The following is a 26,688-nucleotide window of genomic DNA, read 5'->3' as shown; positions in this document are numbered from 1 at the left end:
AATTCTAAAAGTAAATGACGTGAACATATATTTGTTTAATGATTTCCTTATGTACCACTTTAATTTAATAAGCCGTAGCACTAGTCATAGCAGTATGACTAGTAGCTTGTCAACATTACTCACTCACTACCATTGTAATTTGAACATGTACCAACAATCATGCGGTTTGCATCGTGCACGTCGTAAACCAATTTATGACTAAAATTATAAGGAATAAATGAGAAATTCAAATGTATATGCTTAATAGTCGTAACTTACTTAGAAATATTTGTTTACGAACGATGTAGTATTAATAAAACAAGGGTTTAATCAAATCGGGTGGATGCCCCATGTGCTTTGTCTACTGTTCAACCAGAAAGACATGTTCTACTGAAACGTTTATGTAAAGTTGGTGAAATTATACATAATTCCGTCCCATGACCTGATGAAGAAAAACTCAAAACCCGACCCGGTGATCGAACCCACAACCTTAACACGACAGTCGTACCGCAATACAACTACGCCTCCGAGCCACGCCAAAGTCGAACGGAAGTCCCTATGATGAACCCATTTCACGTATATTCGTCCCCGCCCATAAAAATAATTATAATATGTATACATCGCAAACGTGGGATAAAAAAAACACAATCTAAAACTAATAAAAATTTAATTAAGGATCACAATAATAATTTTGAAAATTATTTCATATAATTTAGGTATCTCTTTATCAATTAAAACCTATGATGTAGCTCTATGAATTAACAATACATTGTCCTTTAAAAGAAAGTCAATTACTTAACCAAATGATAATACTCGGAATAGCATTTATGAAGTAAATTACTCGTTTGTGAAACTATCACCTCCTGTTAACCTCGACTACATTGTACCTATTTTAACGTAGATTAATACTTATTATTAAATTTTATTTATTTTATTTTGCAAATAAAACAAATTGCTCAAGATAAAACATAAAATGTATAAATAATAATACCCCATACCTCACTGCGATAGGTAATTAAAAACGACCATTCAAAGCTGAAGGAGTAACAACTTTATTTACAAAAGTTAAGAAGGAAAGTCGTTACAGTGTCCAATGGGTGTTGTTACACATCGGATAGGGGTTGGACGGAAAGTGCGACGAAAGGTTTGGAAGTGCGACTCTCGTATTATGCCGCCGCGGCACAGAGTACGCGCGCTGCGTCTAGGCGCAGCTGCAGGCGCAGCGTTTGACGCGCTTCTCAGGTTGCAGCATGGCGTCTACGCTTCGCACCGAACGCGGCTGCATGTCTGTGGAAATCAAAGACATTTAACAGTATACTTATTTATAGACCGGACTGGTCACAGTATCCTTAGATATTAATACAAAAATAACATTTTTACTGAAAATATGCCAACGTGCGCATTAACGACGTAGAAATCACGATATGGAAACAATAGCAAGTAATTTACATTGATGTTTTGCTATTTCACGATAGATCGAGTAATCATCGTATGAACGCAAAATTTTTGTAAGACAATCTTCCCAATATCCACTCTATTTTATAATCTTAGAACTGGTGGAAATAAAAATTATGAAAAAACCGCATCTTCGCATCTTTGTTAAAGGATATCGTGCTATTAATCATATTCGTCTCGTATCTGCGGCTTTAATATAAAGTGTCGTTAGATTTTGCACTTTGTCGCTGAATAACCTTCAAAGATTTTTCAAAATAAACGATAAACTACCCTAGAGACTTTCCCGCCCTCACACCCACCACTACAACTCCTGTAAGCCAGGATCAGCAGTGGCACGCATTTTGTGACACCGAGCAGTGAAGCTCGGCGAGTCTCAGGGAAAACTAATATGTCATTATCCCGCAACGAAATTAATCAAATAGAAAAAATAGGGAGGAGTTGGAAATATTAATTGTCCACTTCCCTCCAGAGCAATGCGGGTGACAAAATCATGATGTAAGGAGGCGATTTAACCTCAAGGATAGGGACGTTTACAACTAGATAAGCTAGTTATAAAGCACCACGGATAAAATTAAATGAAAGGGTCCTATCACATGAGCTGTTAGATTTGATTACAATAGGCATGGCAAAAACGCCGGAAAGCACGGAAATTCCGTCTAGTCTCAACAAGGTCCATGTAGTATACAACCCCAGATGTTATTTGCATACTGTTTAACATGATGGTGCGCTCTTCATGCCAGAGACCACACTCCCAAAGTACGTCATGAGCAGATTGTTCAACCTCGTAACCAGGTGTAGAGCATGGGCACGCAGGAGAATCAACCAGCCTAAATGAGAACAGTTTACCCTTAAAATTACCATGGCCGGTAAGAAATTGCGATACACAGTAATCTATTTCTAGCCAAGTTTTAATTAGGCGATCGCGAACGTACGGAAAGTATTTATATAAATGACGCTCTTTCGAAGACGAGTCCCACCTACATTGCCATTCATTTAATAACTCGTTGTGTACATCAGTGTGCGTTTTAAATAGTCTATCGATTCTTAAGAGCTCGCGAGACGTAAGAAACTTTTATCCATATCCTCTCTGGTTGAGTAATACATAGCGGCGCGACGCTGTACCTCCAAATCGACAGGAAGTACACCCGCGAGGACAGGCAAAGCTTCTGTACTAACAGTTCTATACGCCTTGCACAAGAATATCAACGCCAATCGTTGACTCTGGAGCAGTTTCCTGCGCACAGCACCGATAGTTGCCCTATAGGCCCATACAGGTGATCCGTATGTAATGCAAGCTAAGTAAGTCGCTCCATAGATGATTTTGAGCGTAGTGAAAGACAGTCCCCACGTAGAGGTCGATATCCTTGTCAAGGCGTAAAAGTTACGTTTTGATTTTTCCCCGACATTTTTTATATGCTCTAGAAAGGAAAAATTTCGTTCTAAAATCAAACCTAAATAACAAACCGATTCTTTCCTTTTTACAACAATATTATTAAATTTTATTCGCAGCGGTGATTTTAATATACCTTTTAAAAGCAGTTGGAACGTTTTGTGAGGTGCGAATGTAAGGCGATTTCTTTCACTCCATTCAGATATTAATTGTAAACACGTATCCGCCAAACTTTCAAGCCCCGATCTACTATTAGATTCTATTAGTAAGAGGCCGTCATCCGCATATCCGGTTAAAGTGCATCCTACAGGTAAGGGAATTGAAAGAAAATCATCGAAGCTCAAATTCCATAAATAAGGACCTACAACTGAGCCTTGTGGACATCCCATACTCAGCGACTTCGACACGGCATGGTGGCCGAGTTTCAGTTTGGATGTTCCGTACGAGAAGTATGAGTAAATTAGGGAATATATATTCCTATAGCAGCCTCGTATTTTTAACTTAAGAAGTATCATAGGCCACCAAGCATTGTCGAAGGCACCGGAGATGTCTAAGAAGATACCGAGTACATATTTATGTTCCGATATACTTACTGTTCTTCTAACCGATATTGCCGCGTCTGTAGTCGACCTACCTATGGTAAATCCGAATTGATTTTTGTGAAATACTGGTCCGCCAGGTAGCAGACGAGGGACAATGAGGCGTTCTAGAAGTTTACCTAAAGATGGTAACAACGTAATAGGTCTATATGACTTGGGATCATCGGGAGCCTTGTCGCCACTTTTAGGTATTATTCGAATGAAACCGGAGCGCCATATTCGCGGAAATATACCTTCAGCAATACATCGGTTAAAGACAGATAGTAACGAATCTCCGGCTGATTTACACGCTTCTTTAATCATCTTGTTAGACACTTTATCTCTCGCCGGAGGCTTTGTTTAACGGCAGAGATGCAACAATGGCAATAAATTCATCTAATGTCGCAAGGTTTGAGACTGGAGAGTTTGGCAATTCCGCGGCCCACATTCTAATTTGGTTGTGATAATTGTTGTCATTAATAATATCATCGGGTATAAGTGAATGCAACAGTGCTTCCGTAGTCTCCTCAATACCAGTCGTATAGCTATTATTAAATTTAATATTATCGATGTAAGATAAATTAATTGGTCTATTTGCTTTAAACTCTTGGTATAAAGGAGACCAAGGGCCCTCCTTATCTAACCGCGCGGCGATTTTACGCAATAAATTACCTTTCGATTTTTGTACTGCTGCTCTATAGTGCGACCTGGCAATTTTAAGTTCATTAAAAGCAGATGTAAAAGTGTCACCTGTGACACAACGCTTTTTAAGCCTGTTAAACCTCCTGCGCGCCCTACGAAAAATTCGGCGTAGGTGGACTAGATTAACTACCCTAGTCTAGAATGTCGCATGCTACCCTGAAAAACATAACAACAATAAAAATTTACACGATGTACATTTTTATTACGACATTGTGCTATAACCATTGAAACTAACGGCTTTTGAATTATGTAATGGCATCGGAAATACGTAAGTTATACACATAAATCGCATGCAGCCTTTCCAGCTCTTATAACATGCGCCATAGTGCAGAAACATTACGGAATTCAACAGGTGAATCATGCGTGAACAGTCCTCTGGACGTACGGTCGTCTGCACCGAGATGCATACACACTATATTTTTAAAATGATATCATTTTACAAATGTATCGGTACTTACGTAAGTACATAACTATGACATTGTATATATTTTGGAAAAAAAATGTAACCAATTAATTTTAAGAAAGCACACTTAATAAAATAATATATAAAATATATTATTATATGACTCACAGTGTGGCCTCTCGTCCACATCCTGAGGGTCCTGGGGCAACAGAAGTGTGCGCGGTGCACGAGGCGATTGCGCAGGCGCTTCCATCAAGGGAATGGCGCGGACCTCTCCCTGCCTCCTCTGCTCTTCTTCCTGGCGCTGTTGTTCCTCAGCCTGCGCACGAGCCTCGGCCTCGGCTTCGGCTTCAGCCGCTGCCGCTAATGTGTTTACTATGGTCTTCATCTGAAACTCATTTCAATATAAATTCCTATTAATCTATAGAAGAATAATATAATATGTTACTATGAACACCAATGTGGTGTGTCAATCTCTCAGCACCCAAAGAATTTATCACCAAAAAAATATATTGTTTAGAAATGTTAATAAGCCTCATACCTACATAAGACATATTTTATTTTAATAGTGATAATTTTTTTTGAAAATTGTTTATAATTGTAACATTATTATGTTGTTTTGATATCATATAAAAATTTTAAATTAACGATACGCAGTCACTGAACTGTGACCGTCTTTATACTCGTTTATTAATAATCGTCACAAGTACTGCAGATGTAATAAATAATGTCTAAAATAAATATGCATAGTTAAAGGAGCGACGTAGGTTTTGCATTTCCCCTTCTACTTTTCTATACTATTTAAATATATTAACTGATCAAAGGAAATGCTCCAACTAAAGAAATAGTTCTAATTAGTTCTATAAATTATATTATTTAACACATGTGAACATGCCTTTCGTTGAAGGACTGTTTTATTATTCACCCCTATATGATATACATAAAGTAAAAATATGCAATAATGTTCTTGCATGTTAAACACATTAACGCTCTACAATGTTTACTTATATGATCATACATATTTACATAACACGTCTGTATTTTTCTTCCTTACAATAAAAATAATGATCCGATCACGCAGTTATTATGTAGATCAAAACCAAAATTTGCATTCGAGTCCACCATCTTTGTATGACAAATGGGATTAACTACGACTTTTATGAGCTCTACGTAACACATATTCGTGTTTGTTTTAATTACCGCTAGACAATTACTAGTGCAATAAGGATTTTTTATTCTATATTTGGCGTGTTAGATAATTCAACAGCTTCAAGAATGTTGCTCATCATTTGAATCACTACAAAAGGTTACTTTTGAATTATTTCTTATAAGAAATCCTAATAATATTATAATAAACGTAAAGCGACAACCTGGGCCACAATGAATCAATTAAAATTATACAGCATACATACCTCTTGCATGTCATTATCGATCTGTTGTTGTTGGTCGTGTCTCTGCATAGCGTCCTGTGCTGTGCGGTGGATCGCTTGCAAGTCATCAGGAGTGAGACCCCACGGTAAATTCATCTGGACGGACCCACCGTTCATTGGCATCTTCTGCTCCTGCTATAAAATAAGTAAACATAAATTAAAACTGCAAAACTACGCAGAAAGTTACATGGAACTGATAATTATAAATAATTTTGAACTCCGCAAAGGTCTAAACCGTAGCTGTACTTAATATAAGAACCCCGTAACCAACAGTGAGACAGTATATAATACAGAGCTAATTTGATTATTACATAACATACATAACATCACGCATTTTATCCCCGAAGGGGTATGCAGAGGCGCAACTAGGGCACCCACTTTTCGCCAAGTATGTTCCGTCCCATGATGTGATAGGGGGCGAGCCTATCGCCATATCGGGCACAAATTCCAGACTCCGGGCTGATACTGAGCAGAAAAACCCAAATATCACTTTGCCCGACCCGGGATTCGAACCCAGGACCTCAGAGCGCTATTGTACCGGACGTGCAATACAACTACACACTATACAATAATTTGATTATTATTTTAACAAATTGTTTTACTCTTTCAAAACAATAAATGTAATCTTGATGTAACATTTAAATGTAGGATCATATCGAGACTTAACAGTTTCCTATAACTTCATGATGATTATAATGACAACTAGTTCTATATTATGTCTGTAACTGAGTCTAGGTATTATTAACGAAACTATGTGAATAATATTGAATACAAATTCTTGAAATGAGTATTCAAAAATAAATATGTAATAAATACATTCTAACTCGATATTTATTTAAACCAGACCAAGAGACGATGTTATTCGATAACGTTAACTTTTTACTACTTTCACCAATTCGTCTAGCAATAAAAAGCAACTAATTTGAAATCAATATAAACAATAGCCAAACTTGAAACGTCGACGAAGTATTTTCTAAAGTTTACTTCTCCCGAAGAAAGTCAGAGCCTCCAGTTATTGAAGTTGCGAAAGTCATTAGTGCACTATTTGATACGAAGCCTCGACGTTGCATTTCGACTTATCCATTAAGTTCATATCACTCTGCGATCACTTAAATGGCTTTTACCGTGGAACGGTCACAGCGCGATGCTTAACAATAATGATTTTACAAAAAGTCGTAAAAGGCTACCCAAATAACATTCTATAACAGCGACTTATTAAATATCAGTACATCCAACCCATATCTAATTATTTGGGAAATCAGGACCACAATTAACGGCATTTAGATTCAGTTCATTAAAATTTTTACCCGCACTGCAGTACTTTTACTTAGCCAAATTGCTTTTTTGTAATCTTTAAGAAAAGGTATAATTGTTAAAAAGCTTATTCTCACTTCCTGTTGGTCCAATTCCTGGGTGGGAGCAGTCTGGGGCACGAACTGATGCAGGATGGTGGGTTGCTGAAAGAAATAAATCAATCAGGTTAGTTGACGATCGATATTATTCTGTCCTTGTTTACACCTTTTTCACAATTTCTTCAAAACGCTTAAACATTCTCAGTAGAAGGGTAAAACTAAATTAGCTTTTGTGATTTGTTAGCGCCATTATTCAAGTATATCTTTGTTTTTGAAATTAGTTATGCAATAAACAGTAATATACAGTTATCATTAAATATTTAATTACAAACAAAACAAAATAACTTCATCGCTTTATGATGTACCTAACAAAAATCAGAAGGTTAATTCTTATTTACTTTTGTTAGACTTTGTTAAATGCGCTCTGAATACGTACACACACACACACACATACAGACAGTCACACATTCATACGTGCATGCATACCCGCATTTTATTTTTATATTCCTTTTTTTTTACTTTAAAACCCTTGTAACTATGTTCATGTCTGGAGGTGGGTGCTGCTAACTGCGACACAGTTATCCCTCTAACTACTGTAGTTAGCAACATACAATTGTACTCTATGTTATGGTAATGTGTTTGTTCCAAATAAATAAATTAAGTATTATTATTATTATATTTAGAACAATGGCCTCTCGTTAACTATTTTCAGGGAAGGAAAAAACAATTCGAAACAAACCTATTTACCTTTTTAACCTTTAAAATTATATATTTGTTAAGACTTGACAATGACAAAATACAATAGCAATAATTAAAAGAGTGAATAAGTATTTGTTTACATTTAGTTTTTCCTTCCCTGAATACGATACGATATTTTAACGAATTGGAATAATATATACTCACGAGATAAATTTAATATTACATAGGCTGACCAGGAAAAAAAAACATGTTTTGGGGGTACCAGTTTACCTTTTTCGTTTTAATGTTAAAGTTGTCAGTACAAGAAATTAGTTTAAAGTTTACCACAATATGGTAAGAATTTTTGTTTTCTTGGTCGGACTATACATATGTTAATTATATAATACAATAAACTCTATATGAATATATTGCTCTTTGGCCGTCAATGATCATTCACAGTTTATGGGCGCCATTATAAAATAATGCGTTGGTTTTCCGTATTCGACGTTCAGTAATTTGCGTTCGTTACAAACTTGTAAATTGCTCACTGATATAATGTTTTTGTGTACTCTTCAGTTTTTCGATACTTTGCCAAGCGCTTTGTTGTTTTTATATTACCGTAGCGAATCTTTCAACGTGATAACATTATTTAAAATCATCATTTATATTATATTCACTATAATGGACTTAAATATTTTTCCTAAAGCAAGTTCCACTATAGATGTTAAGTTAAGACATACACCCCCCCCCCCCTCCCTCGAGCAAACGGCTTTGCCCAATTCGGTTCATACTTGGCAACGCGCGAGTCAGTCACGGATGGCAAAGATTTCTGAATAATCTATATATATAAAAATGAATTGCTGTTCGTTAGTCTCGCTAAAACTCGAGAACGGCTGAACGGATTTATCTTATCTTGGTCTTGAATTATTCGTGGAGGTCTAGGGAAGGTTTAAAAGGTGAGAAAAATTCGAATAATTGCCGGGAAAATCCTCAAAACAGCATTTTTCTATTTCCCATACAAACGTTTTCTAACTAATACGTAGAGTCAATTTGAGCTTTATTGCTATTGTATAAAGTTCACTGTTGTCTAAGCAATGTAGGTGTGTTCCTAACATCAAAGCAGTGTGCGTTGGAGCACAGAATATAATAATGTAATGTAATGTCGCGTTCTGAAACTCAACAAAAGTGATATCGCGGACCCGACTAAATTGAACAGTCACAAAATTCAATATATCATTAGTTATTTGGTTGGCTTCACGATATTATTTCTTTTGTTTTACTTTAAAATGCATGTTTTCGTTATTGACAATTTTTGAGCTACTTTTGCATATCTATACTTATAATAAATCTGTAGAGAGGTCAATTCTGTACATGAAATATATTTCCAAAATAACTGGGGGTGATTAGGGATCGATACTGATGCCAAAAATGCAATTAGTAAAATTTTTGTCTGTCTGTCTGTATAACCGTTATAGAAACAAAAACTACTCGACGGATTTTAACTTAACTTGGTACAATTATTTTTCATACTCCTGAGCTGGTTATAGTATACTTTTCATCACGCTACAATTAATAGGAGCATAGCAGTGATGGAAAATGTTGGGAAAACGGGAGAAGTTACTCCATTTTTTAAGCTTCCGTCATTTCGTGTGCAACCTTAATGGTTAAAAGTTCCTTCGATTTCACCAGGATCCCATCATCAGACCCTGACCGGACAATCGGACCACCACCACCTGCATACCACCATAAATTAAAAAAACATCCCGACAAATTGAGCACCTTCTCCATTTTTGAAATCCGAAATCCACGCGGGCGAAGCTGCGGGCGGAAGCTAGTTTATTATAAAAAAATCTAAATAAGATTAGAAACGAGATTATGTCTGCGATAAGTTCGATGATATCTTATTATTTTTTCTGCATCGTGACAATGGCCATGACAATATTATTTCTTTGAAGTAAATTCTTAAAATACAAGAAATTTCAAGTACTATAGCATTGTTATCGTTATTGCCATAATATACTCTGTTCGACATTGAATTAAAATAGTTTTATTGTTTTTCCTCTTATTGTTATATTTTCACAAAATTTTACAGAGCTCGGGTGAAGTGTTCAGGTTTCTCATACAAAAAATAAATATCCGAATATTCATCTGATTTATTGTTTCCAAATATTATACAAGGTAGAACAAAAATAACTTACTGAATAAAAAATGACAAATATGTATTTTTTTATTCAGTGGGTTATATTTCTTTCCATACCATTCCATTTCTATTTTCAATATTTTTATTATAGACCCCGGCCAAATTTTTTTTGTTTAGACTTTTTTTATTGATTTTTAGAAGAAAAATCGTGTTACAATACGTTATAAAAGGAAATTAATACTTTAATGTCGATAGTGTACAACCTTATGTAAACATAATATTGCGAGCCATGTTGGGCACCCAAGTGACCGCCAGACATGTTTCGGAAAAATTGTTTTTTTGATGTTATAATGTAAAACACGTGACTTTATATTGATTTAGTATTAAACATTTTGTCATTTAATCGTAGATTTTGTTTTTATTCCTTTAGTAGGTCAATATTTCCGTTACCTTATAAATTTTGAATAGACACAAATAAATTCTAAAAATACGGTTAGCTCACCGCTATTATGCAGGGGTGACCTCAATCAGAGAAGTCACTATTTAGATATTATAAGCAAATATTTAAATACATAAATAAAATAATTATTGTCGGTACGAAATATTAGATACATTACTGAAGTTTATAATACCTTAAATATTGCATTTTATTTATAGGGTTTACCTCGTTTTGGTCATGATTCTGTGGCGGCGGCGGGGGCGGGGCGAAAGGTCCCATGTTCGATTCCGGCGGTGGCATGTTGTGCGGCGCGGGGATCGCGATCACGCGCTGCACGTGGATGCGCATCTCGCGGGGACCACCCATCTGTTCCTCTGATGAGTCCCATGGCATCTACAACAATAACCCTCGTTATAGTACCGAATTATGATCCAACCCGTGAAAAATAATTCGTCATGCTTAGGAATTGATACATATGCCCGATCACTGCTAACCATATTTATATTAAGTAGTTTTGTAAGGAATATTAATTAGTTCACTAAATCTGTAAATATAAGTGACACCACATACGAGAAATTGTAATAAATTTTATTCAGTATAATCGACACCTCATACGAAATTTTGGCTTTACAAATGATTCAAAACAAATCATAAATACGGTTCAACAGGTTTTCTTTAACCAAAAATATCATAACGTCACAATTAACTCTCTCATTATCATTCAAAATAAGGCTTATAAATAGTGCATCCGCCTCATTCATAAAACCGCTCTATGTTAATTTATTAATAATAAACAAACGAATATATATTACTACTCAACAAATAGGTGCTTGAACATAGAAATAAAAAAGCTTTCAATTTAAATTAACTAAAAAAGCATTGTAATCTGTATTATCAAATTGCTACAGAACAAAGGATAATCAAAACAACTCCATCGTGACCGTCATGAATATTGCAGTCGCGTATGTTGCGCAAGCGCACCGAGAACTTCTCAGCGCTGCCGGTGACGCGCCGCGCCAGATAAATATTAACCACCAGTGATCAGGAAGCAATGACCGCCGATACAACAGGACGCTGCCGCGGCTGCGACACCATCCGGAGCCTCAGCGGCCTGCGCCTACCGCCAAACAAAGCCGACGAACTCTCGTGTCACGCCCCGTCGCGGTCGCGTCATGTCGGCCCGTCAACATTCGACACTACTCGATTCGGCTCCTCAATGTATCTCGACTCAACCGATACAAGTACACCGACTTCAACTCAACCTGTGCGTTTCGATACATTCTAAAATGTGGTTACTTAGTCACGCCGACCTTGGGGCGCGTAAACATTAGAAAAGACATCGGGCTCCATCACCAAAACACTATTATGACCTCTGAACCGGTATCGCACCGCTCCATTGAATAGAGACGTCAGGGGTTATAAAAAATATAACAAAAACCCGTCTTGTTTATTAATAAGTAAACAAAGAATGGTATTGACTATTGAATGTTGGATTAGCTATTCGAATATTAATATTCTGGCGATGTTAGAGCGGAATAAAACAATAACACGGAAGAAGTGACTGAAGTAACGATCTTCTCTTTGTCCATCCGCCCTTGAATAAATACTATGCGTCGCGTCACATCACCAAAAATACATTATGACTAAAAGCTATCCTAACATCTGCTAATTTGTTAAAAAATGCACTGTCTATATGGCATAGTGAAAAATCTGTCATAGTAGATCGTTCAGAAACGTAGTTCTTAGATCAACCGAGTAATAAATTTAGTGGAAGGACATAATCCTGACCCATCGAGCGACAAAAATCCTCACTCGTTGTCATTATATTTGGACTTAAAGTTTTACTTGGGTTGCTATCAAGTACATTATAATCACTTGCCGAACCTGGACGCGGGGTAAAAACAACGAAAACCGGTTCATTTCAAGTCCTCGATATAACTTTTCCTTGGTTCGTTCCAATATTAATTTATGTAAGTACATACATTCACGTATTATTTGTATATAACATTAGTGTAATTCCGGTCAATTAAAAAAATCTTCGCGTATTATGACGAGCACATCCTAAATACATTATTACGGATCTTCATTACCACACATACATATAAAAAAATGTACTTGCAATTTAGTAAGGCTTAGTAACATTTTTTAGAAAAAGTTTTATTTTAAAAAACCGCGCAGTATATAGTATTATTTCTTTTTTGATAAACACAGCGTGAATGTAACATTAAATTAACATACTTATCGAGCAACATCTTTATATTATGGAGATGAAGCGCAGGAAGCTGTCTATCCACTTTCATTCAAACGATTCGATATTTGTTTAAATTATACCGAAAAAATAATATTGCCTAAGATAAGTCTGTACCTATACTATTTTTTTCAAACCGCACTACGAAAGCCACAGCTATTTAGTTAATTGGTTATAATATTATGTAGTATATTCGTCGAATGACATTGGAAGATTAACCGGCTTCCTATGTTTACACAATTTCTTGGCCTTTAATATTCATTAGTTCCGGAACGAGCTTTCTATCACTCTGAATAATGATTTAATTTGAATAACCGATGCTCGAGCTAAAACATAGGAGACTGTGTATACTTAATTTCTTAAAAACAAATCATATTAAATACAAAAAAGCACCTTTGTTTACGATTTATATTAATCTGTAGTAATACACTTATATGACACCCTTGAACCAATCATGGTTTACTGTTGAGTTAAGTTCATAAATGCGAATACACGTTAAATATTACTTCTCATCAAAATCGCAGTAATTCAATATGGCAAACTTATGAAAACATTTTCTCATATAGGGAGAAAACTTTACTGAAGTAATCTTAATTGATTGTAATTAGTGTATACAGTTACCTTAACATGAAAACACTTTGTATAATAAAACAATAAGACTTAAATTTATGAAGATGATGCTACTATATTATAGGACAAGAATATAAATTAAAAAACAATACAATGTAGAGCTGCATAGTAAGAATTATCATACCACAATTATAAACTACGTATATAATTGAATAATGAATATTATTATAAAGCTTGTAATGAAAACAAAAATATGATCTAGGTACTTCTCATGTTCACGGCCTTTGCATGAAATCTAAGTACTCAGTAAAAGCTTTGTTACAAGAAAGGTCAATTAAAATCACGCTGTTTATAGAGACCTCATAACCTGATACACTTTTTTGTATAATAAAAGGGATAAAATATTTATACCCTTTAAAGCCATATTAGGAAAAAGTAATTCCTACTGATGATTAGGATGAAACAAACACATGCATTCATAAGATAGACAGAATTGTTGCAGACAAGGCGTATTAGCAATCCCGAACAGTGCCACAGTCTCCCACAAGACAGCCTTATAACTTTACTGTTCTATTTCCTTTTATTATCAGTAAAATTTTCGGAACCTAACATATTTCTGTCCACCGCCATTTCGATCTTTAAGTTCGGCAAAGATTTTTCCCGACATAATGGGTACTTATGATAACCATCAAGTTATTTGATTCCTGATTGGCCATCTGTTTTAATAAAAATACATATATGAGTGGACACAAGATAAGCAATTAGTCCAGGCCCACCTTGTAAAGTCGAGAGTTACGTTAAAGAATGTCGGCTAATGTAAGTAGTACAAGGTTCATGAGTATTCGTAGACATACTCGTAGGTTCATGAAATAATTAAAATAATTGCAGTACGTCGTGAGATCCTTACGCCTTAGCAGATATCGTAGCTCGAGCCATTTTATCACTGTGATACAAAACTAAGTTCAAGAGCATCTCCATCTCGACAATCACAAAAAGTGTGTACTCGAATTATTATTGGGCACGAATGGTATCGATCTCTCGCATATATAAAAATGTGTGGTCGACGCGCGCGGCTCAAACACTCGGAACACATCGCATCATGCACGCGTACTTATACCTCGCGCTCGCGTTTGCGCTAACGGCACCCGGGCTCGCTGGCCTGGGCGACCGCGTCGGGTACCAGAGAGAAATAGACTCCACCAGCTACAACCAGGTGCCCAAGCTGCATGAATTCGTGCTCACCGACGAATACTTGGCATCACAGAAGAACAGAGCGAAATTAGTCACCAGGTTTAGCCCGGACGAAGCGGTCGCCGCCGACAATGTGATAGTGGAATCAAACATGGTGAGAATAGTGAGACCGGCTAAGAGAAAAGTGGACAGTGAGATGAGCAAAGAACTGGTGCGACAGAGGCGCGGCTACAACCTGGAAAACGTGAGGGTGCCAGCGAGATATCCGTACCTCCCCGTGCCCAATTATAACCGTTTGCGTCGCTGGGGCTAGTGGCCGCAGCTGGATGAGTCGCGGTACACCGCGGCCACCGCCGCAAGCCGTACCAAATGTCAAGGCTGCGCAAGCGCTACTCTACCCGTGCGATGCGTGCAGCCGCTACGAGCGCATCTCCCGTGGATATGCGCGCGCCATCAACAGACTGTTTTTAAATGTAATGTTATTTATACGAAGTGGCTGTGATCGAACGCTCTACTTATGCCGTTACCTAAACGGTCTGAATGCAACGATTAACAGAGTACCGAATAATATTAAAATATTTTGCAAGTGATATAATTGTATTTAGTTTTAGGAAAGCATAGAATTATAATATACTTTTAAAAACATAACGTGTTTTAAGATTATTTTTAGTGTTATTTTGTAAGAAAAGCGATCAATAATACGCCTTAATTATTATAAAAAGTTTCTTATAATAATTGCCCAATAATACAGTAAAGTGACCATGTAAACCTCGAATTTTTATGTTGTTTTTGTGCATAGGTAGGTAATTATTTATCGGATAAATCTAATATTAGTACTCCATGAATAAGGTTATACGTTTCAACAATATGTTCTTACATAATTTATATTAAATTAATCTTCAGATTCAACATCGGGTCATTATATGGCCATGGACAACATAATGATACCTCAAAGAAACATTATACCTAAACTATAAACAAAGACACGTGCTAGATATTATAATAATCATTTTAATAAATTACCACGTAGTAGAACCATTACCCAGATTTATCATTTTATATATTTAATTAACGGTATCAGAAAAATAGGAAACAGTTCACGTTCCCAGAAATAGTTATTGTAACTCGAAACACGATTGTTGTAATTAAATAATTACACCTCATATAGGAGTACAAAAGTGTTGCGTGTATGCACGAACGCGCTCACATTTAGACAATATTACAGTAATTAGACCCTGTCATGTTGTAATGGGAACAATGAAACATAATTTATGCAAGTTTAAAATGCAGTAGGCTTGATCGGTTTCGCGTGGCCCACTCGCAACTTGCGAGCATTTAAACCGAAACTTGAGTTGGCCACTGCGACCCGTATACGGCATGTTCACCGGCCAATCACTCTGCAAAAAAATAATTAAAGCACGACGAATCTATTTTAATCATTATGACACAAAATGTTATAGACTCAAAGTTCGTTGACAGCAGATTGCTTTTATACTCAAGATGCGGGGATCGCAATGTTTACAGTTTATTTAAACACGTCGGTAGACCTCATGGCATCGTAATTGTTACTTTACTGATTAACTAGCTTTAATTCGCAGCTCCGCCCGCGTTATAGCGTTTTTTAGGATAAAAGTTCCGCTGTATATTCTCCCGGGATAGATGCTCCGCTCCTATTGGGCTAAGCCCAATGTTATATATGTCGCTCGAAAGTTATAGCATACAGCCTTTTTCGACAAATGGGCTATTCAAAATTAAATAAAAAATCAATTCGAACTAGTTGCACTTGAGATTCTTGAGATTAGCGCAAACAAACAAATATAATATAGAGGAAACTAAAGTATATGAAACAAAATATCTGTTTTCCGAAGACCCTGTGACGGATTGTTACAATATATAGTTGTTGATTGGTTTGTATAAAAACAGTTGTACCACCCACCACGCACCCTTTTGGCAAATTTTTTTATGGCTTACCAACCAATCGCATCCAAGGTTTCTGTGACATTATTTGAGTTAGAAATCACATACTTAACACCAAGTACCTTACATACTCTTGCAAATCCTCGTGCATAAAATCCGTTCTTAACGAACATTTGCAACTAAACCATAGCTGTTTATCACTGTAACAATATTTTTGTGACTGTTACCAGGAAGGTGGCAGGTACGAATGCAATAGTAAAACTTTGGTCAACTTGTTGCATGGTCACAGCATGAAGGTTGCTTAACGAGTTAATTTGTTGGTATATCCGAACTAAACAAGTGCTGCTTCCGTGCTACTTCTGATTTCCACATCCAAGGTGACCGCCCGATCGACTACTTGATCGCATTAGTACCTCGTATAAGTCTGCAAGTTCATCATATTATGCTGTAGCGATATTTATATATCTACTTTTTACTGCTGTCATTGACTAGCAGTACTGGAAGCGAGCTGACCAGCATACTGAATAAAAGATATATTTTATGCATATACAATCTTCAGGTTCTTTAGTTTGTAATATTTTTTTCTTTAATTGTGGCGCACGATCAATAATAGCAAGTTAATGCAAATAGTCAACTTTATAAAAGGGTATCCTCAGCTGGGCTAAAATACCAAACATCATCTGTTAAGCCCCTTCCCCAAGCAAAATCGCGCGCTTACATTATTTAATGTAGTTTATAGAAGCTACTTTTTGAAATTTGTAGAACATATAGAAAAAAAAATTACATTTTTCTACATGTTTTTTTTACTTTGGTTGTTTAATATTTTTTACTTTGTGTATATGTTTCATTAATATTATAATGGATATGTCGCAAATGGGGTTGTTTCTTTTTAAGGATATCCTTAAAAAAACATAAATTTAATTTAATTTACTATTTAACAAAATTAAAAAAATTCAAAACGACCTTAAATAGATTTTTGAAGTAATTATTCGTAAAACTTTGCATATTCTCGCCCGTGAATCGCGCGCTACCAAGTAGGGCACAAATACTCAAGGCCATTGACTTGGGGAGACGCCTTAAGGAACAAAATGCTTTTTGAAGTTACGCCTGCGACATCTTATATATAGCACAAACGATTTTATTTTTTTTTATTTTACACTTATTTTTCTTCTTTTAATACCTAGCCCTTGTTATTCTTGTTCTTTCGACCACGTCTTATTCTCATAAATAATATTTTTATACGACACCTTATTTACTTACCGTAAAAACTATAAACTCCTCCAACTACGGAGAACGACAATGAAATGGACACGCTTAATGAAATATATTACAACATAAATATACTTTTCTCCTTTCTTCATGTATTCCGTTGCTAGCAATATAAGCAGGTATGTCACCAGCCTTATTTCAGAAATGAAAACGAATCTCGCTTATGCTAGTAACTGTACGTTCCTGACAACCACAACTATTTGAAATATACAAAATATCTACGATAATATACCATCTACGGTGGTAAGTTAAAAAATAAGACATTATTGTCACCTTATATTCGTTTAATAAAAAAAGTTAATAAATCAAAATATAGAATCAACGCCGTTTATATACATGCAACAAAGTTTCAATGTCATTAGATAATATTATAGAAACAAGACTTCGTTACGAAATTCAAATGAACACCGGTTCATTATTCCGTACGGCAATCTCGTCGGGTGAAGATAACCTTGGTGCTAACTTCATATACCAGAGCAGATTAATTAACTACCAAGCCATGCTTCCTCAATCACACGTGGAATTTAATAAATAAAAAACAACGCATCTGCATTTAATGACTATTCCATGAACGATCAATACGCTATGTCCGTACCACGTGAAATGATAATGTAGTGAAAATTGTGTTGCAGACTAGCTGTCTGGTAAAGTTCCATCGTTTTATAGTAACGCGGTACGCACTTAGACCATAAAATATTGTATTATTATTGTGGTACATACTCTGTGACTTTGAACTCAATATTTGATAAATATAATTTATAGGTTATTCGAGCGTAATTGTTAATCAATATACAGATGTTATGCTATATGTATCGTACCATAACATGATGTAACATACAGAAAAAACAAGAAAATTTAATTACAACTTAAGATCTCTGCCCTATACTTCAATTATTATACAATATATACACCGGTACACGGTGCAATATATAAAATAAATAAATAAATATTCACATTATTTAAGAGATAATACATTCATAACGAAACTTCTCTGAGTATTTTTATGAAACAATTATTATAACAACCCAAAAAATTCACAGTGATCATAACTTTATTACACACTAAAACCATTCAATATAATCGTGATATTCTTTAAAATATTAACTATATTGATTGTAAGGATAAAATATCGTTGTTATTTTAATGTAGTTATTAGTGAAAGTTTAAGAATAAAAATAAGTAGGTAGATATGAAAACCTCGTTCCAACTTTCATATATTTATAGAAATGAAAGTTGCAAATAAGAGAAAGAGCGGTATTATTTTTGGAGGATTATCTCACGGCGCGTCGGCGCGGCGGTAGACCAGACCCACATTCAATTGCGAGAATATTAACGTTTCATTTACGTATTTATTTCATCTAAAGCAGTTAAAATCTTTTCCAATTGTAGCAATCATGCCAAAAGCCAGCTTGCTTTTTGTGATGGTGTAGGTAGAATTTTCACGTTCAATTTATTTAAAGTTGATAATATGTTTGGTATTATTCTAGTATGATCACGATCTACAAACTATCATATTTATCATTTTAAACAGCATTACTCACGATTTGTTATTTGAAAAAATACCATAAATATTAATTAGATGGAATGAATTGCTACCGTGATGAAAAGACCTCTATTAGCGGGAAAGGCTTTTCACGCGGGTGAAGCTGCGAACAACACCTAGTATTTTACATAATTAACAAAGACTATTCAACAGTCCAAAAAACTTCATTTAAGACATTTCATATCATTATGAACAGACGTTGTCTTACATTGGAACAGAACAGCCTTAGATTACATTACGGTATTTTTACAGAACAAAAAACTATTCGTATGTAGTACCTGTAGAGTCGCTTATTGAAGTGTCAAAGATGTAAGAAAGCTAATGTATTGTACAGTTAGTTGCGAACTTGGGATGGGATGAGAAATCATTTTACTGTCTGGCCTACTGACACCCAATTGTTTTATGTGCCCTCCTCTTCACCTTTACCGTTATTCGAAGCTAGTCATCTTTGTTAGAGATCATTCTATCGGTAATTTCTCTTCAAACACAAAGGAAACTGCACAGTAGACCTGCCGCCTGTTCAAACACAAATATCGAAGTCTTTATTTGTGGTAATTATTTAAATAGTGTTCAAGGAAAACGTTTATACACTTTGGTTCTTGTGTGAATTTTGTGAACAATATTGAGGTGTTGATATAAAAAAATAACAGTGGCAGGCAGTGGACGTGAGCTTGTTAGTGGTGGTCACTGACGCCAACGTTTTTGTGGCCACGTTGTAACCAAATTGCGGCGATGTAATAACGCATACATACCTCGGATCAATTCTCTGGTTTTTATGATGTTTGTAACCTTCGATGTAAACTTTAAACATATAAATATGTGCAGCTTCAAATTATAAGGTTTATCCAATTATTAATAAGAACCAATTTACTTGAAATCGACTTAAACGTGTACGTTATTTAAGTTAGATACACGTTGATCGTTTTTTATCTTATTGCATAATATTAATGCTACTGTAATGGAAGTCTCACAGAAAAACGACACGGTGTTGCCGTAAAATACCATATCATTCTACCTAAAAAAGTCGTGACTAGTCCATAAATATTTTCATAATATTTACCTGTTAATAATAATAACAATTTCTGGCTGTTAACAGATCTACGCTAGACTTCACTTAGATAAACATCGCGTGAGCCTTAACCGGGCGGACTAACTACTATACACGTGTTTTGGTTTTTCAAATTCAGTATTTTTAGATCAGGCCCTCACGAACGCAGCGCAGCGCCATGCAGTCTTTTTAAATAAACGTTCTGCGTGATACTACTATTTTGTTAGCAGTCGTAGCACTATCCATCAAGCGATATCCTTGCCTTGTCATTTAGTTGAATAAAAATGAGATGGTCTAACATTTATGGTCGGCATAGCAAAGCATTCATAAAGATATTTCGAAGGCGCATGGCTGTATGAAATATTAATAAATTCATCTGACGTGGCCAATACGGTCAACAAAATGGCTGATAAATTGAAGAGAGCTTCAATCTCGGTAATGATCAAACTAAATAAGAAGAGGACAAAGTAATCAAGAACAAAATAGCGTACTCTTACGATAAAAGTTCACTACAAAACTGAAACTTTGAACGCTATTGAAATGCGAGTTACTGCAGCCACAGTTTAAACATTATTTGCAGATTTTTTTCTTATATACAATGTAAACATTGTCCAGCTGATCGTATTAATATTTCATATTATGTTAACCTAGTACAGGAAAAATAAAACAGAACAAAGGACGTGCACTATCGCATTGTACCAGGTGACTTGTCCATCAAATAGTTTCAAGGTTTATTTTATGTTTTACCTTGGTATAAAATATGATTTACGTAAGTTTTACAATGCATAGAAATCTCGTTCCTGTCCTGGTAGCGTCTGGTAGACTCTCGTCATACTAAAGGAACAACAAACGTAGATTACGCCGCCAAAGAACAATTATTTATTTAAATAGACCTATTTTTAAAGTCATATTTTTCTGGCACTTACGTAGTAAATGATATACGAGTATAACAGCAATAGAGTCAGTTATTTTTTTCACACATTATCTTAAATTCGCTAAATACATATGATATAAGTTGCACTATAATGTTAAATTGGACTCCAGTCGACGCAAATACTTCAAAGTTTAAGAATTTTTATGAGGATATGGAGTAAATTGAAATGTACAAAACGACGCGGCCAGGAATCATCTATACAACTAGTACAAATAACAAACAGCGAATTCCATTCACACCAGACCGAAGATAAGTCACATTATTTACATACAATAAATTTGAAAATGGAAGATTGGCGATGTTCGATACTTTCACGTACGTTAGTAATGTAGCGGCACCTATAAACTTGTGAGTATAACGTTTATTTTGTTTTATTCGCATTTGCCTAAAACAAATACAAAGAAAACGCGTTTTAAAATTCTACGCGCGTCTGTGGGTCGTATCTTTAAAACAAACCGCAAATATGTACAATAAACGGAAACCTTTTCTTCAAGTTGGTGTAGGTATGTTATAAAATTGCGGGTGTACGAGTTCGTTGCATCGGGCTTGTCTTGGCTCTCGGCAGTCCCTAGTTATTGGAAACGATTATTTTAGCGATTATTTATTCTATTTACAAGTCTTCCCACCAATGCATTCTTCTTGTGTCATCTCTTGGCATGAACGGATACATGTGCCCCTAACCGTTATCAATACTGGCTGCTTGACACCCCTCGCGGCACTAGGTGGCTCTCACTTAACATAAGTGACAAACTTGCTTAACAAGTTTCTCTTTAGTTCGGCGCATGAAAATAGTAGTTAAGGAAAATTAAGATTTGAGAGCTGGTACATGGACTCATTACAAATGCGTTAAGTACAAAGCTACACTACGATACACTTTTTAATTACATAGATTTACATACTACGTCTACATAATTTTTTGAAAATTATTTCATGCATATAATTTGATTGAATCCAACATGTAAAAAATGATTTTAATAATTCACATAAAAATAATATCAGAAAGGACTGTATACAATATTATCTAATATAAACATATTTATCGTTCCCTTACGTGGAATGTATACCAACATAAGGACTACTGTTACGCAACTAAAAAAAAGTTAGGAACATTTTTTACATGTTTACCTTGTTTGTACAGATGTTAATCTAATGTACGTTCTTAAAGGAGGTCCCACTAATACAAAAAAAGTAAATTCGAGTCTCCAAAAAATATAAAGCTTCAAGTACATATTTCAATAAAAATTAATGAAAAAAAAGTAATGTTATTGAGTGAAACGTCGATGAGGTTTTGGAAATACCTATCTTGTATACTTATATTATAGTTAATGTTTTTGCATCGCATAAATCAATTAGGTGAATTACTCAGGTTTTTATTCACGTATTTATCTCAATTATTAACGTTGCTACAGCCAAGATCGTCATCTGCGTTGGAGTTGGTACTATAATTACACGAAAACATTAGGAAAGCAATGGCTTTTAAAATTAGTAACGAAAATTACTAAAATTGTGGGATGTACAGTCAGCCACAAAAGTATCTGAATAAATTCAAAATTTTATACTTTTTTGTTCATATGAATAATTGTCGATATTATTGACACTAAAATAATCTTTAAAGGGTTTAATTTATTTTAGAGTTAAAATAAGGAATATTTTGATTAAAGTTAATGTGTAAAAGCGTTTTAAAGTTTTAATTTGTTCAGCTACTTTTCTAGCTGACTGTACAACCTAAGGATGGAAACTATTACTAACTACTTATATAGTAGTTCTACCCCTAAACTTCGACGCGAATCAAAATTCTGCCATATATGTATTCTAGTTCTGGATTATTAAATTAATCTGTGAACTTACTTATAAAAAATATTTTATTACGGCGCATGAAAGGCTCACTACATACAGTTTAGGTTTTTTGCGGTCGTTGTGCTCGATAAAAATAAATGAAAGGCTATAATAAATGTACGTTGACCAAAACCGGAACGTTGAAGATTGCATAAGTTCATAATATACGATTGCAGGAACCAGTGTCGGGTGCAATGGCCGATGAACCATGATTTTTGCGGTTTTTTGACTCCAAAAATGATGACTCATCATCAATGTTAGCGCTCAGGACAATTACAGATTAACGAGATAATATAATAAATACATTATTGACACATAATTTTGCTTACGATGTCAAATCATGATAATGAATGTAGTATAGTTATGTTAATTAAAATATTTTATTATCGTAAGGAATATGAAATCTCAAGAAGTCTACCAATAAAGCCAACAGATACTGTTTAAGTATTCCTGTGTCCTATTGTTTAAGTGATGAAAACATTAGCAATACGACATCAAGTAATCCATTAACTAACACATATGAAACAAAACATACGACTTTTTTTTATCATAAATGACTAAGTGACCTAATGTGTTTGTGAACTCAAACATAACCCGCAATGTAAAGAGAATCGAGGATGCGCGGCCAGCCTTAGAGGAAAGCAATAGGGATTTGGAAGATGCGAGGGATATTTGGGCCTGTTCCAACACTCACCATACGAATCGCACCAACAAGCTGTCACGTCCCGTTTATTTGTAAGACGAGGGTAGTAGCCGAGCCTTTTCATCCATATATCTATAGCATACCTCTACCGTTTTTTTAATTATCCTTTAATCAGCTCTAGTGTGTATTTGAGTTCAACAATTAAAAAAAAAACTGAAATTACTGCACATATATTAACCCAAACGGATAGGGAGCATGCCAATGCGTCAGCTAACAATACCTGACAGCGATTGAATGAATGTGGTTGTACTTTGACGTTTACGGGAAGAAATCTGAAATAGATGAGTAATTTTCCAAAATCCTCAAGAATTCGCTCCTTCCCAGTCTGCATTCCATTCTAAGGTTTTTTTTTTCGTAGACGATTTGCGATGACGATAAACAACACAAGGATACATGTTAGAGTTTGTTCAAGAACTAAATCAGACTAATGCATTAATTACGTCAGAATATTTAACACAGTAATGCGACACACAGATTAGTCTACTGTAAAGTAAATTATAACGCAGTAAAGGAATCCGATGCAGTAACTAATATCTTAGTACAAAAGTTCGAAGAAGTTGTATAGAGACAAATTAAAAATGTATGAAACAAGAAGAAACGAACGAACGAAAACTTCTTGTATTACTAAACTTGAAACAATCTCGTCGTGTGAGGACTTGGAGCGGCACTGTTTCAAACGCAGATAGAAAATAACGAATATAACAATTTACATAGATTATAATGTTCATAAGAGAACAAAAGTAGCTGGGAACTACCAAGAGTTCATTTCAACGTTAAAAAATCTTAGTTACTAATTGTTTTAATTAAGTGCCTGCGTATTCAAATCATGATAATACACTTGCATGTCTATTTGCCCTACATTCTTAATGCATAGTTATTATTTTAAATTTCTTTTTAAGCCTTAATTACTATTTTAAATTAATTAACGATGGTGTCCATATAAAATTAATATTAAAAGAAAGTACTAATTTATTGATATATAAGTATATAGTGAAATTTTATTTCAATTCATTCATCAGATTATACGTCTATCGCTAAAAATCGTACATAAATCTTCATAAACTTTTAAAATTTTAAGTACGAAGTAAAAGAAAATATCACAATTTTAAAATACATAATCATACTTTTGATAAGTGTACTCAGAGTGGTAAGGGAGACAGTTAAATTATCATTTGATTATGTATCAAAAACAGTATCAGTATTTATTTTATACCTTTGAATGACGTTATTAAAATAAAATTATGCCAATGATATAAAAATAACATATTTTTATCCGCCAAATTGCGAATATTACAAAAATAATATTTTTACTTTATTTTCATTAAATATTCATGGAGTCATTCTGGCATAAGTACTCTGTAGCATACACAAATCAATAACGATTAGGGTCCCTTTTTACGTTCAAGTCCTCTCCTTCCTTTTATTCGTGTAAGTACGGTTAAGAATTTTACTAGAGGTACTTAATGCACTATATATTGTATATTATACTTTGTGTGTTTTGTGGAATTAAAATAATTTGTTGCATATTAATTCAGAAATAGTAAAGAAAACTGTTTACAGAAAGAATAACTTCATTGGACACTATCTAGAGAACCTAAAATATATTTATATGTACATTCTGCTTTGGTCGATTAAGCCTCGCCAAGCATAAAGTCCGTTTTACATTGAGAGTGGTTGTTCAAAAAACGGACCTGAAAAAATATTGCAAATATAAGAATATTGCTTGATTTCTTTAAGAGGACAGTCACCCCAATACCCTTCGCCTAGTTTGAGAATAAAATATAAACAATTCCAAGGACATAATGGAATGGTTTTCCCCGACAGAAGGTAATTTAAAACATCCGAAAGGACTGCTACGTGGTTAACTCCGTGCCATCTGCGATTGAGGTTACACAAGATTTCTATTTAACATGAACGCTAAATTCCTCACTGCCTAAACCACATTTTAATGAGTACTCTAATAAGCAATGATTTTTTATCTAAAATACATCGGTTGACTTAAATCCGAAAACTAATTGGTATTTACGAAGTATACTAACCTATCAGGCTAAATATCTGCCCGTACCAACATTTCATAATTTTCTGTAATCAAATAGCTGTGCTAAAGTGAAACTCTAAAGCATTATTATGAAAATTGAGACTTCATGTTATCAGGTAGTTCAGCGTGACGAGCGCAGTGCAGCGCCACGCTTTGATAATCTAAGTCATATTGGTTAAATATTTCTCGCACGAGATCATAATATTAAACAAACAATATAAGAATAATTCATTATTTTTAAATTTATCTTAATAATTAATTTATAACGGTACATCTGCAGCGCTGTATCGGATTCGATACCCCGGTTCGGGCAAAGTGATATTGGGTATTTCTACTCAGCATTAACTCGGAGTCTGGAATTTTTTATCGAAATGGCGATCAGACCCACAACATAAGAGATGAATAAGACGGAAGAATAAAATAAATATTAATCGCTGTTACAATATACTATTATTTAAAATAATAAGATAATTCCATTATTTCGTACAAGATAATGACCAGCGGCGGGCGATCGATACAAGAATGCCCTGTAGCCATTTTCTCAATCTTATAGTTTCATAGACTTCTCAGGAGAGGAGGTAGTCAGTCTGGCTAACTTTGGGTATAATTTTGTTCACCAGTGCGAAGGTCTACAAATCCGCACATAGTGGCCTTATAAATTATAAGTACATAACATTTTCGTTAACTAACATGATTCTAAATAGATTATTACATTTAAAATTGCCCACCACATTGCTGAATTCGTATCAGTCAAAGATTTAAAATCTCAATTTCAATGTTACGTATAAGTGTGTTCCATATTCCATCATTTATTTATTTATTTATCAATTAAGTATCACAAAAGC

General features: G+C 34.8%; 2 protein-coding genes across 3 annotated transcripts in view; one reads left to right on the top strand and one right to left on the bottom strand.

Moving 5' to 3' along the window:
- Positions 1 to 629: 629 nt before the first annotated feature.
- LOC115449466 (pollen-specific leucine-rich repeat extensin-like protein 2) overlaps positions 630 to 26,688 on the bottom strand; it is a 51,227-nt gene continuing 25,168 nt past the window's right edge. The window contains exons 7-11 of one of the 2 annotated variants that reach the window (XM_030177299.1): positions 10,772 to 10,939; positions 7,329 to 7,394; positions 5,920 to 6,072; positions 4,676 to 4,901; positions 630 to 1,266 (exon numbers count right to left, since the gene is read on the bottom strand). In XM_030177299.1, the coding sequence (XP_030033159.1) occupies positions 1,181 to 1,266; positions 4,676 to 4,901; positions 5,920 to 6,072; positions 7,329 to 7,394; positions 10,772 to 10,939 (699 nt within the window). In that variant the 3' untranslated portion in view covers positions 630 to 1,180. The remainder of the gene's footprint in view (positions 1,267 to 4,675; positions 4,902 to 5,919; positions 6,073 to 7,328; positions 7,395 to 10,771; positions 10,940 to 26,688) is intronic. The other variant, XM_030177300.1, reaches the window with a different exon arrangement.
- Positions 14,400 to 15,539, top strand: LOC115449467. The gene has a single exon (XM_030177302.2). The coding sequence runs from the start codon at positions 14,464 to 14,466 to the stop codon at positions 14,866 to 14,868; it is 405 nt and encodes a 134-aa protein (XP_030033162.1). The 5' UTR covers positions 14,400 to 14,463; the 3' UTR covers positions 14,869 to 15,539.

Source organism: Manduca sexta, chromosome 15 (assembly GCF_014839805.1).
Source record: "Manduca sexta isolate Smith_Timp_Sample1 chromosome 15, JHU_Msex_v1.0, whole genome shotgun sequence".
In the NCBI taxonomy this organism is placed as follows: Eukaryota; Metazoa; Arthropoda; class Insecta; order Lepidoptera; family Sphingidae; genus Manduca; species Manduca sexta.
This window is presented reverse-complemented; position numbering and strand designations above follow the sequence as displayed.

Bases quoted from the DNA above. Each gene is read 5' to 3' on its own strand.
- LOC115449467 (XM_030177302.2), top strand. From the start codon at position 14,464: ATGCACGCGTACTTATACCTCGCGCTCGCGTTTGCGCTAACGGCACCC.